This window comes from Populus euphratica, unplaced genomic scaffold (assembly GCF_000495115.2).
Source record: "Populus euphratica unplaced genomic scaffold, PopEup_1.0 scaffold76.1, whole genome shotgun sequence".
In the NCBI taxonomy this organism is placed as follows: domain Eukaryota; kingdom Viridiplantae; phylum Streptophyta; class Magnoliopsida; order Malpighiales; family Salicaceae; genus Populus; species Populus euphratica.
This window is the reverse complement of record NW_011499890.1, coordinates 1,103,544-1,116,626: the sequence shown is the minus strand read 5'-3', so window position 1 is coordinate 1,116,626 and position 13,083 is coordinate 1,103,544. Positions and strand designations below refer to the sequence as shown.

The 13,083-nt window shown below is 30.1% G+C and overlaps 2 protein-coding genes across 2 annotated transcripts; one reads left to right on the top strand and one right to left on the bottom strand.

Moving 5' to 3' along the window:
• Nucleotides 1-6,930: 6,930 nt before the first annotated feature.
• Nucleotides 6,931-9,765, top strand: LOC105131109 (G patch domain protein). The gene is made up of 5 exons (XM_011033913.1): nucleotides 6,931-7,511; nucleotides 7,686-7,946; nucleotides 8,094-8,418; nucleotides 8,865-8,975; nucleotides 9,084-9,765. Exons 1-5 carry the CDS (start codon nucleotides 7,230-7,232, stop codon nucleotides 9,203-9,205), a joined length of 1,101 nt encoding a protein of 366 aa, XP_011032215.1. The 5' UTR covers nucleotides 6,931-7,229; the 3' UTR covers nucleotides 9,206-9,765.
• Nucleotides 9,766-10,305: 540 nt separating this feature from the next.
• On the bottom strand, nucleotides 10,306-11,172 carry LOC105131108 (copper transporter 6-like). The gene has a single exon (XM_011033912.1). The coding sequence runs from the start codon at nucleotides 10,961-10,963 to the stop codon at nucleotides 10,493-10,495; it is 471 nt and encodes a 156-aa protein (XP_011032214.1). The 5' UTR covers nucleotides 10,964-11,172; the 3' UTR covers nucleotides 10,306-10,492.
• Between the last annotated feature and the right edge of the window lie 1,911 nt (nucleotides 11,173-13,083).

Genomic DNA, 13,083 nt, shown 5'->3' with positions numbered 1-13,083 from the left:
TTTTTTTTTTTTTATTTACGTGGGGTGTTTGGGTCAGCTTACGCGCACCACGACTAATCCCCACGACCCACTGAACATCCTGTAAGCTCAGTGAACAGGTAAGGCACCGCGGGAGTGACGAACATGCATGGTGAGGTTCGAACCCAGATGCGGAGGAAGGGGACAAGCCTCTCCCACCGCTAGGCCAGAACCTCACTTGCTTGTCTATATAAGAGATAAAAGTGTTTTCAAGTATTCTATCGGGTGTTCTTTAAAATATTTTTTATAAAAAATTAAAATAATATTTTTATTATTATTATTTAAATTTTATTTTTATACTAGTATATTAAAATAATTTTAAGTAAAAAAATAAATTTTAATAAAAAAGAGGGGGGGGTTAAAAATCATTTTCAAACACCGTAGAAGCTTAAAACTGGAGTAAACCGGTGGTGGGCCGAACAAGATTGCCAGACTCGTCTCCTCGACATAGATGAGACAAGGTGCTGTCTTTGTGGATAAGATTGCCGGTGGCCCATTTGAGAGCCCATTTGCTTCCCTTTTAGAAATCTATTTTCCTATGTTTTTGTCATCTTTTCTTGACAATGGAAGCTACAAGATTGGCAGATGCGGTTAAATTTATGTGATAAATACCAAATAAAAAAGCAGATGGGCACTCGGGGCTCTGTTACCCAAGGACTTGTTGAATTGCAGGTTTGACTTTTTTTGTGCTAGCGACAGATTTACTTTTTGTGAGTGGGTTAAAAGTTTATTTTTTAAGTATTTTTTTTATTTGTAAATATATTATAAAAAATATATTAATATATCGAAATAATTTAAAATTAAAATTAAAAATATCAACAAGTTTTAAAAATACAATTATATTCAATGCTAAACACCACCAAAATAAATGACTATGCATGGTGTCTTGGTTTCCACAGTAAAGTAACCAAGGGATGAAGATGGTGAAGACATAAATGTAGCTGGTCGAAGAGATATATAAATAGATAAAAATAATTTTTTCTTGGTAATAATTTTGTATTGGATTTTTATATTTTAAAAATAAAAGATACAAAGATTATATATCTTAGAGATAATATTTATATTTTTTTTATTTTTAAAATATCCTTATAAAAAAACTCTCGATTTTAAAATGTATAAGCATAACACAATTATTATTGTAATTTTAAAACTCGACTTGAGATCGATTTAGAATAAAATTGGGGTTAAAAGTTGGGTTGACCCGAATAAATACATGAATAAAAATAATTATTATCATACTTTTAAAACCTAAATCAAGATTTGACACAGGATAAGACCTTAGTTATGATGTGTTAGGAGGATTAACCCAAATTGACTCGGGTCTACATAAAATAAAAGTTGTTACTGTCATAGTTTTAAAACTTAATTCGAGGATCAACTCGGGGCAAAACCTCATTCACAAATCATGAGAACCAACTCAGGTTGACCCGAGTTAATATAAAGATCAAAATTGTTATTATCATAATTTTAAAACCTCGCTCGGTGGTCGACTAGGATAAGGCCCAGGTCACATGTTGGGAGGATCAACACGGGTTGAATCGAGTCAATATATGAATAAAAACAATATTATTATAACTTTAAAACTTATCTCAAGAGTTGACCCCAGGAAGGGTTCAGGTAATTGGCTGGGAGGGTTAATTCGGTTAAACTATAAATTTTAATTTTTCTTTCAAAAACATCAATGGGTTTTTTACTTGTGTTTTATATAGTGTTGACCTGATTTTTTAACCATACTAAGTCGAGTCAATCCTTTCTCTATTTTTTTAAACTCAAACTAGTTCATACCTTAAATCAACCAGTTAAGTTAATTTTAATTTTATAACTAGGATTTATATAATATTATTAATTTCAACACTCAATATAAACTAAAGTATAAAAATATCAAATTATTTTTTAAAAATATATAAATTTGATAACAATATATACATTAGGGGTAAAATAGACATTTTATATTTTATTTTATATTGTAAATTATAACCTAACAAGATACAAAGACAAACATTTTATATTGTATATCAATATTAAATAAAATTTTATCTCAATCTCATTTTTCATCTTGTTTTCTTTGTTTTTAGTGTTTTTGTTTTTTTTTATCTCAAGATAATAACTAAATGCTATAATTTATTTAATTTATTTTTTATTTTAAAATATATTATACTCTATCCTAACCAATTACAAAAATCTGAAGGATGTGGCCCAATCTCTTATTACAAAAATCTAAAGGATGCGGCCAAATCTGTTATATAAATATTTTTTTATCATTAATTGTAAAAATAAAATAACATTTTTTCTCTCCACATAGCAAATCAAATGAACTAGTCTTAAAAGGTAAATTAACCGAAGTTATTAAACTCCGTGAAGCAAATCTTGGATTTTTTGAACTTCTTTAGCAATCCTAACGTCATCTGGAATTTGTTCATTTTTTTTTTAACTTCCTAAGTATCTTATTAGTTATTGTATACGTTTATTTTACAACAAAAAAAAGAAAGAAAAGGAGACAAATCTTATGTAAAAATATTTTTATTATTTATTTAGGTTATGAAGTTTATTTTTTTTCCTCTTCATGTTTGTCTATTTCTTCACAATAGACTGAGAAAATAATTAATATGATATCATTAATTACTCTTTGAATATCATAAATTTTTCAGTAAATATCAGTTATATAATATCCTAACATTATTTATCACATTATATTTTTATCTGGATCAAAATCTAATTAATTAACATTTAAGGAGGTGAATTCACTAATCACCTCCTCACATACTAGTATTTATTAAAATAATATTTTTTATTTTATTTTATAATATTTAATTTATTAGTGATTAAATTTAATAATTTATTTTTATTTATTTTTTATGAGGTTGTGCAAGTCTCGTGATTTGGGTTATAAGTTTAGCAAGTTAACTAAGGTTGATTTGGTTTTTCATATTTTTTTAATTGATTTTTTTCTCAACTCTATCATTTAATATTGAGTTAATAATATTGAATTTACCAAGAATTAAGCTATATAATTTATTTTAACATGTTTTTTATGAAGTTACCTCGGTTTTATTATCTGATTCATGACTTTAACAAGTCAATTTGGGTTGAATTGCTTTTTTTTTTAATTGATTTTTTAAATTTTATCATTCAATGTTGAGATGATTACAAATTGAGATTCATAATTTATTTTTGTTTGTTTTTTATGAGGTTATCCCGACTGCATGATCCAGATTGCATATTTGATAGGTTAATCCTAATTGATTTAAATTTGCTTTTTTTTTGTTGTTTTTAAAATTGATATTTTTCCAATTTTATTATTTAATCTTGATCTTATGACTCACATAAAGCACTTGGTGAGTTAATCCTAGTTGACTTAAGTTGTTTTTTTTAGAAAAATAATATTTTTTATAATTTTATCATTCGATATTTTGTTGACCGGGAGTTGTGCTTTGTTTCTTTTTTAAATTTACTTTTTATAGGATTATATTAATCCCATAACATGTGTTACATGTTCGTCATGTTAATCTCGTGTAGAATCAGGTTATTTTTTGGTTAATTTTTTTAATTGATATTATTTTTAATTTCATTATTTAATATTAAATTGATTGAGAATTTAAATTTATAATTTATTTTAATTTTATTTTTACAAGGTTATCATGATCTCATAATTTCAATTATAGATTTGGCAGGTTAGTTTGTGTTGATCCAAACTGATCTATTTTATTGTTATCTCAATATCTTTTTGTAAAAAAATTTATTGTTTTGAATTTTTTTTATAAAATTATATTTTTTTTAATTATTTAAATTATTTTTAAAATCATCAAATTAACTAGGTCATATTCATACCATTTAAATTTTTCTCTTTTAAAAATATGTTAATAATGCTAGATATTTCTTTACGCTTATAGTAAATGATACAGTATCGAATAAATATTTATTCCACGGTAGTGTTAAGTTATTACAAAATACATGTCAGGCACCATTATTATTATTATTATTTTTATTCATAAGACACTATGCAGTGTCTAATTATTAGACGATAAATATCGGGCGCCGTTATTATTCATGATAAATTCAGAGATGTCTAACATGTCGTCGTGGTAAAGAGACTTAAATGTACATGCAGGATAGACATTATTATTTATTTATTTATTTACGTGGGGTGTTCGGGCGAGCTTGCGCGCATCATGACTAATCCCCACAGCCCACTGAATATCCTGCAAACCCAGTAGACATGTAAGACACCATAAAGATAACAAATATACACACTAGGACTCGAACCCAGATGTAGTGAAAGGAGACAAACCCCTTCCACGCTAGACATTATTATTATTATTATTATATAATGCTTTAGTTTTCCATATGTATGTTACGTGTCTGAAATAACTTTGACCAAAATATGTGACCATAGCTTATACTGAATTTAATGCCATGAGTTTGGTGTCACTAAGTTTCGCAATTAAGGGATCTTTTTGACTAAAAATATCAAACAGAGTATACCACCCGTGACCCCTTTTCAGCTTCTTTCGAGGATTCACTGAATTCAATACTTTTTTATGCCCTGTAAATTCCAAACCACTCAAGTATTCTTTTTCACGAGTTTTTTTTTCCTCATTTTCAAATATTAGATTTTTTTATTTTCTTTTTAATGCAAAAATCAATCGTATATTATTACATTTTAAAAAATATATATATCGAGAGTGTTTGTTTTGACATTACAACTTGTTTTTTTATCTAAAAATTATTAATTTAATATTTTTAAATCTTTTTGTATGATTTTGATATATTAATATTAAAAATAAAAAATATTTTTTTAATTTATGCACAAATCATAATAGTTTTCAAAATCTTGAGATGGTTATTTTTTTATATACATATAATGTGATGGTTACTTTTTTAAAAAAGGGTTTAGAATAAATTAGTGTTTGCATTTATTAATACCCTTGAACTTTTGGAGGGGAAACGCATGCTTAAAAAGCAGTTTAAAAGGTTTTTTTTAATTTAATATTTTTTAAAATTAATAGTTTTTAGTATTTTTAAATTATTTTGATGTGCTGCTATAAAAATAAAAAAATTATTTTAATATATTTATAAATAAAAAATATTTTAAAAAATATCCACAACTATATTTCTCTAAAAATATTGATAAATGATGTAAACTTTTGATTTTTTTTATTTTTAATTAAGATAAAAGAATCCATGTACAAATCTTTAATCAAACTTTTAAAGTTGGTTTCTGATTACATAATAACTTTTAGGCAGAGTAAGTTGTCACTGCAAGCTTAATCCACTTTGAAAATATGATTTAATATTTTCTTACATAAAAAAGTATCCGAGAATGTAATCACGTGGAGAAACCATGTCCATCAAAATCATACATGACGTTGCCTGCATCTTCCTTGTCTCTTAAGATTATGTCTATTTTTACTGTAAAAAAATATTTTTAATTTTTTTATATTAAAATTAATTTGATAGGTTGATATTAAAAATAAATTTTAAAATATTAATATAAAATCCTATATTAATACACAGTGAGAATTGTTGTTACAATCTCAGATATTATTTAGAAGATATTTTATGATTGCTTTTTAAAATAGTTTTTATTTAAAAATATATTAAAATAATATATATTTTTTATTTTTAAAAAATTATTTTAAATATTAATACATTAAAATAATTTAAAAATATAATTAAAAATAAAAAAATAAAAAAATATAAGAGAAGCGTGGATGTATAATGTCTCTCGAGGAGACAGACATGTAAAGTTATCTGGAGAGAGGACATCTAGAACATGATCCAACGACGCGCTAAATTCACCCATCCCATCTAATTTTCTCCTGGCTTATGAAATCAAATCCAGCCTGTGGACACTGGGGCTGCACTTCAGTCACTTACCCTTTCACCTAATCCCAAATACAGCTGACTTTGTTGACAAATTGCCACCTCCCTTTTCAAAAAAATAAAAATAAAAAAAGCATTTTAGGCAGCTAGCACGTGATCAGACCAGTAACATTTGTACTTTTCAAGTTCTTTTTGTATAGAAACATATTAAAAAAATTATATACTTTTAGAACTTATTTTCAATATTAATATATTAAAAAAATATAAAAATATAAAAATATTAAATATAAAATTTTTATAAAATATTATTTTTATCGTCTTCCAAACAGAACCTAAAAATTATTATTTTAAAATTTAATTAATTATATAAACTAATCTCGCCACTTGAATTTTTTAAAATCAAGTTAGTTTAAATTTAAAAAAATATAAAGATAAATTTAATATGATGTTATTTAGATAAAAATTTATGTTCACCTCCTAACAAATTAAGTATAAAGAAAATCTATTTCAAAACTATTAATTTTTTTTCTTTAATATTTTTAAATAATATAAATTTTACTTTTTTATAAAACACAAAAATTAACCCATCTTTCTCCTAACCCAAAATTTACTCTAAATCAATATATATTCGAATTTAACCCAATAACCACCGATACGCACCACATAGTAAAGATTCTATGAATCCAGCTTTGCAAAATTCAATTAAGACACGTTTGACATTTCTAACTTGAATCCAGGGCAGATACGGGAGCGCCACTCGTCAAACCACTTTAATTAAACAAAGACCACCCTCAACCATAGTCAACTACCTTTTGTAAAAGGTGTAACTAGATTCCAAATGGAGTGTTTTTGGGGGCCATCTCACCCTTTATTACAGTAACATCGCCCTAGGGGCAGCTGCTTTTCATAGCTTAACAAATGTATGATCCAACCACCAAAACTTAATATTTTAATGCGTAAGAGTATTTTCAGATTAGTTTAGGTGTTACTAATTGAATTTACGTTCTTTTCTAAATGATTTTAATAATATATTTTCGTATTTTAAATACTACTCTGAGAAAAAGAATATATATATATTTTTTTTTGGTTTAAAGCACACATACTTCTAAGATTTAACCATCGAACAAACCCGTTGGAGTTATTAGATGAAACACAGTTGCAAGAGACCCATCATTCTGTCAGATGTTTGGTATAGAAAGGCTTATTTAAGCTACTGGTCTCTCGCACACTCCCTGTTCGTGTTCCCTGTGCTTGAGCCAGGTTACAATTATTGTACCTGGGCTAGGCCGTACCAGGAGCAGCCAAACCATCCACAATTGCTTGTCATCTAAACCCAACCTTTTCTCTCTGGGATTTTTTATTATTGTCCAAACCAAGCTTCATTCATCATGGCTGTTGACCTACACAACAGAGATTCATTATTCTTGCCCTCCCAATATAATCATGCCAAGGAGAACACCATTCTCGTTGTGGACAATAAATCCACTAACCAAAACGGGTCTACGTCCTTGGCTTCATCTGATTTTGGGTCTGCCCTGAGCTCACCAACTGAATCAGAACTTGGTTCAACTGAGTCGGAAAGTGACCAAGACGACGATTACATTGCTGAGTTGACTCGTCAGATGGCTCATCACATGCTCCAAGATGATGATCATGAAAGACATGAAAAGGTATGTGTACTATGTGTACAATACTCATTCATTATGGCGTGTGTGTGTGTATATAAGACATGAAAAGGTATGTGTACTGTGTGTACAATACTCATATATATATATATATATGCATGCACATGTCACACCCTCCTTAATCAGTCTCTGATCGGAGTCTATCGATTGTGGTTTTAGACATGGAGTCTTGCTGGCTGGCCGCAATCAACAGCATGGTCAGAGTCGGGCTCGAGCCAGGAAGAGGAGACCGTGGTGGTGAACAAGTTTGAGAAGTTCAAGATCAAAGAAGAGGAAGGGATTCACAAGTATGCCAATAACGAAGGATGTCTAAGCACTTCGCTTAAAACCCATTCAGTCCCTTCTACTGTCAGGGAACCTGAAATTTCCCCTGCCGATCAGTTTCAGTCTAAGCAAGCTCTTATTGAGAATCAAATAAAGGTCATTCAAGTAACTCTTACTTACTAATACAAAATACAGTGCATACGAAACCTTTAGTTGGTTCTTTGATACGAATTTATTTCTTTTTAGTTTTTGGATAAATCTTTTTTTGCTAATTTTGGTGGGGTGCGTGTGTGTATTTTGCAGTTCTGCATGCTCAAAAAATCAGAGCAGATTATGAAGCAACAAGAGTCTCTATATGGGGCAAAACGGTCCAATTGGCATCAACAAAACGACCCCAGACGACAGGTTAAGCAGTTTCAAAGCAAAGGGAGAGCTCGTGGTGGGCAGTTTACTAGTCATTACGGGCAAAAGGTGTCATGGGCTAATCTACAACAACAACATAGAACCGGATCAGAGATGAGGGCACTTTTCCTTGGTGATTCGTGTCCAAGAAGCGGGTCTGGTGGTGGCACGGGGGTGTTCTTGCCTAGAGGTATCGGCAATACTTCCGGGTCACAAAAGAAACCAGGTAATTAAGCAATGAGCAGTGGAATGTTTTTCTTTGTGATGTTTTTCCACCACCTGGCTAAACTTTGGTCTTTTTTTATTTATTTATTTTTGGGTTCAGTTCCGTGGTTGTTGGAGTAGTTAATCTTAGAGTAGTTTATCGCCCTCCTGTATTCCACAAATACGGTTTGGATTTTATGTTGTTTTGTTTGATTATGATATTATGGAATCTTAACTGATCTTCAACATTGTTGGTGGCCAAATTAAGTTTGATATTCTAATTGGAAACTTCACCTGTCCACTTCTTTTGTCCTTTCATAAATTGCTTTCAGCTAACCACTTGTGAAAGAAATGGAGACCTAGCTGACAAGAACGATCAACTTGCTGTTAAACTTGACCAGCGTGGGTCTGAATGGAATATTGAAAAGTCAGGCTCTAATTAGCTTCAAATCTTATTTTATCGAACAGGTTGTTCAACTGTTCTTATACCAGCGAGAGTAGTTCAGGCGCTGAAGCTCCATTTTGACAAAACGGGGGTTGCATCAAGATCCAATGGTGCCAGTCTCCCTATTCAGCACGGTACCTTGCGACCAAGAATTAATACTCCTTTTCTTTTGACAAACTAATCTTGCATTCATCTAGTGATAGCAGCTCCTTGTTGATCCGTGTGTGCTCTTCTGGTTTTAGATGCTTTGAGTGGTGATGTGAGATATGTCCTGCAATTACCGCAAAAGAAGAGTCAGTCTCCATCGATGCCGGCAGTAAATAGCCATCAAGGAACCGGTTTGCCTCAGGAATGGCCGTACTGACTTCACACAGGCATAATGCCTTGATACTTACTCCTAATGGTGGAGGCACGGGGGTGTTCTTGCCTAGAGATATCGGCAATATTTCTCGTTTTAGCCCAAGAAAGCCGAGTGAATAAAGAGTTGCTAGACAGAATAAAAGAAGAAGAAAAACAAGGACATTGGTCAAATTATTATGTAGTCTTATCCTATACATCATAGGATGGAACTAAACTAATGCGTGTAAATCCTGAATAAAACTTTTGTTTTTCTTTGAAGGGTCGTGATCAGATTCAGATAGAGAAATAGAAAAATAAAATAAGAGTTAGTTATGAAGAAATGATTCAGCCCTGTTCCTCCTCCTCCTGTCTGGCTAAGGTCTGGTATATGCAAATGTGTGATCTGTTAAGTAGTTCCCGTAATGATTCAGCTGTGTAGAGGCCTAGAACTTCAGTGTTTATTTATTTTGTTAATGGAAGCCTCAGCCTGTGGAATTCGAATAGTTGTTGGAGAAGAGATTGAATCTCTTGAGATTTCTTGAAAATAATAAGGGAGCAATAATATTATTATTATTTAAGCTATAACTCATTATCTATATTATTAATTAACAAAATAATCTTAAAGGGATGTTTTATTGTTTCCTTCCCTGTGAGCATCTGTGGATTGCTACAGCACACATGTCTATGAAGAACGGTTTTAATACTTATTATCAGGCACTTTTAGAGAGTATTGAAACGATATTATGATCATGAAACAAATTGCGGGCGGCAAACCATGCACAAGTCGTCCATGCTCAATCTTGTTTATATCAAACTGGCTTCGTCAAAATTTAATTTTTTTCAAATTTAATTTTTTATATTTTTAAACAGTTTACAATATAATAACACCCGAACATCAGCAATCCAGTTTTGTATTAAAGCCTAGTTGCCACGTAAAAGATACCTGTTAAGAATGTTCATAGTTTCAGATCTCCGAGATAGATATGAGGACTAGCTACAAGTTGTTTGAGTTTTCTGTAGAGCTTGATGTGGGATCATGAATTGAGGCCCCATCGGAAATGCCTTCTTCTGGGTACTTGTGAAATATGACAAGGATAGCACATGCTGATAGATCATGCGGTCGTATGCCACTAAGTTTGGTTGGGGCCAATAACTTGGTGATTGTGAATTTGGATGGCCCCAGATGGGAAAGAAATTAATACGATAATTAACATGGTCTACCAATTTGAAGTCTAAACTGGCAACCCAGTTTTTTTTTTAAAAAAAAAAGGAAGAAAGGAAAGGAAGAACACATAATTCTATTTTTTTCCGATCAATTACTTGTTGGAGGAAGATCGAAGGCCTTGTGATACGGCGGCATCTCTGTATCCTTGAAAACTCTGCTCCCGAAGATCAAAAAACCTACAAGATGTCCTGCCACGGCTACAATAAACACACCGCCGTTGAAGGACATGACAGCAAGCATTACCATGTAGGCAAGACCAACCCTGACAGCATGCATCAATGCCTGTATAAGACCAGCTGCGACATTGTTGGTCCCTGGCTTGACTAATCGGCAATGAGAGAGCCACTCGACCAGGACCGCAAGCACAAAAATGAACACCAAGGCTAGCACATACATGCCTGTACTTGTGCCAGGCCAGCCGGAGAAAAGGATCAATGTATCCTTGCCCCAGAAGAATGTCATGTGCATCATCATCTTGTGGTGCATCCCGTCGGTGCCGTTCATGGGTGTTGATGGCGGCGGTGGCGACATGCCAGGCATACGGTGGTCAGGGTCCATTAATTTTCTTTAAGAAAGAAAAATCGACAGGAGGGCGTTGGGAAATGGAGTTTTCTCTTGGGTTAATTTGGCGATTGTGGATCATAGGCTGGATATTAGCGATAAGAGATATTTACAGTACAAAATAAATTTGTACTATGCACTGGTGAGATTTTTACAGGACTACAGAATACCAAAAAAAATTGTTTTCTAAATATGGATCTTGCGCGATATAAGCCCTTTCATTTTTTTGGCAAAATGTGCTGTTAACATAAACTAATTCAGGAGGGGATTCCCCTCCTCGCAAGTCGCAACTATTGCTGTTAATTCAAAAAATACCTTTTTCTTTTTAATATTGAATTTATTTGTAATTTAAGTTATTTCATTATTCGGGCCACATATTTTACTGGTAAACTCAATTCATTAGTGCTTTTTATATATTTATTTAATTTTATCTTTTAATATTTATATTAATTAGAAATTAGTTAAAGTTTTGATGGGTTTACTCAAATTTTTTTAATTAATTTTTTTTATTTCATCATTTAACATTTAATTGATTTAGATTTAAGTTTTATAATTTTTATAATTTTTTTTATTAAGTTATTTTAGTCTCATAATCTAGATTTTACAGGTTAACTTGGGTTGATTTATAATATTTTATTTTTATTTTTATTGATTTTTTTAATTTTATTTTTTAATAATAAATTAATTAAAAATTACACTTCATTGTATTTTTTTAATTTGCTTTGGATCTTATGATTTGGATTGTGAATTTTACGTGTAATCTAGATTGATCAAAGTTAATCTAATATATTATTATCTTAATATTTTTTTTAAAAATATCATCTTAAATTTGTTTTAGTTAAACTATTTTTATGATTATTCATTTTTTTTGAATTTACTAAATTAATCGGATTATATTAAATCAATTTTATTTATTTAAAAAAAACATGTTAATAATAATAATTATTTTTTTAAATTTAACATAAACCATATCATATCACGGTTTATTATGTGTTTAAGAGTGTGGTAGCAGTTATTTTTTGAAATATTTTTTATTAAAAACATATCAAAATAAAAAAAATTTAAAATTATATTTTTAATACGAGTATATTAAAATAATTTAAAAATATTTAAAATATATTAATTTAAAATAAAAATTTATTTTTTAAGAACATTCATGAAAAGTAATGTCAAACACCACGTAACAGTGATGTGCTATTTTATCGAGCTGGCCGCCATTGCCACGGTTGAGGAGGTGCTCTGCCGCCCCTTTTGTATTCTTATACTACTTTTTTTATTATGCTGACGATGCGTCCCCTTTACGGATATAAATTGTGTTTGATAAATTAGTATTATTATATCTTTACCTGGAAAAATAATGAATTTACTAATAAATTGTTTTGTTCTTCGTTAATAACAGGGATTACTTGCTTTAATTCAAAAACAAAAAATATATTTTTTTATATTATTCTGCTAAATAATTCTCTTTTGTATCATCTTTGGTTTTGCTTCAAATCTTAACTAAATATTATTCTTAGAATAAAGATAGAAACAGCAAGTGTGCAATTTAAAGGCATAACTAACAACAAACAGAGCCCAAATACTGTAAAAGAATAAAAAATAAAAAGAGTACATCCATATTTTTCAAAAAATGACGATACTGAAAATATATTTGGCTTGGAGGTACTGTGGTTTATTTGGAAAAAACAATAACTTTTAAGTATAAACTATATCTCTAAAATCTAAATAATTCATTTATTTTACTCGTTGAAAATAAAAGCTACGTTTTATCCAAACGCATACTAAAAATGATAGACTATCGATATATATATATATATATATATTTATTTATTTATTTATATAAATCAATAGTCTATTAATTTACAGGTTGAAAGTGATCTCATCAAGTATAAGTTGAATGAATAAAATGTCCCCTATATATTAGACTATCGATCTGTATTCTTAGAGGACATTATTCAGAGCACTGCTGCCTCCTCCTCCTCCTCCTCCTCCTTTTTATTTTTTTATTTCAAGAGTCCAACCCAGTTGACGAGCTCGTTTTGATCACAAGTTAACAGAAGAAATATATTTATTAAATTGGGTCTTGTCTCTCCCTAAATAACAACAAAAATTGATCT

Excerpts from the sequence above, each read along its gene's own strand:
- LOC105131109 (XM_011033913.1), top strand. The coding sequence starts at position 7,230 with ATGGCTGTTGACCTACACAACAGAGATTCATTATTCTTGCCCTCCCAA. Across the intron at positions 7,512-7,685 it reads ATCATGAAAGACATGAAAAG|ACATGGAGTCTTGCTGGCTG; the intron begins GTATGTGTACTA and ends TTGTGGTTTTAG. Across the intron at positions 8,976-9,083 it reads CAGTCTCCCTATTCAGCACG|ATGCTTTGAGTGGTGATGTG; the intron begins GTACCTTGCGAC and ends TTCTGGTTTTAG.
- LOC105131108 (XM_011033912.1), bottom strand. The coding sequence starts at position 10,963 with ATGGACCCTGACCACCGTATGCCTGGCATGTCGCCACCGCCGCCATCA.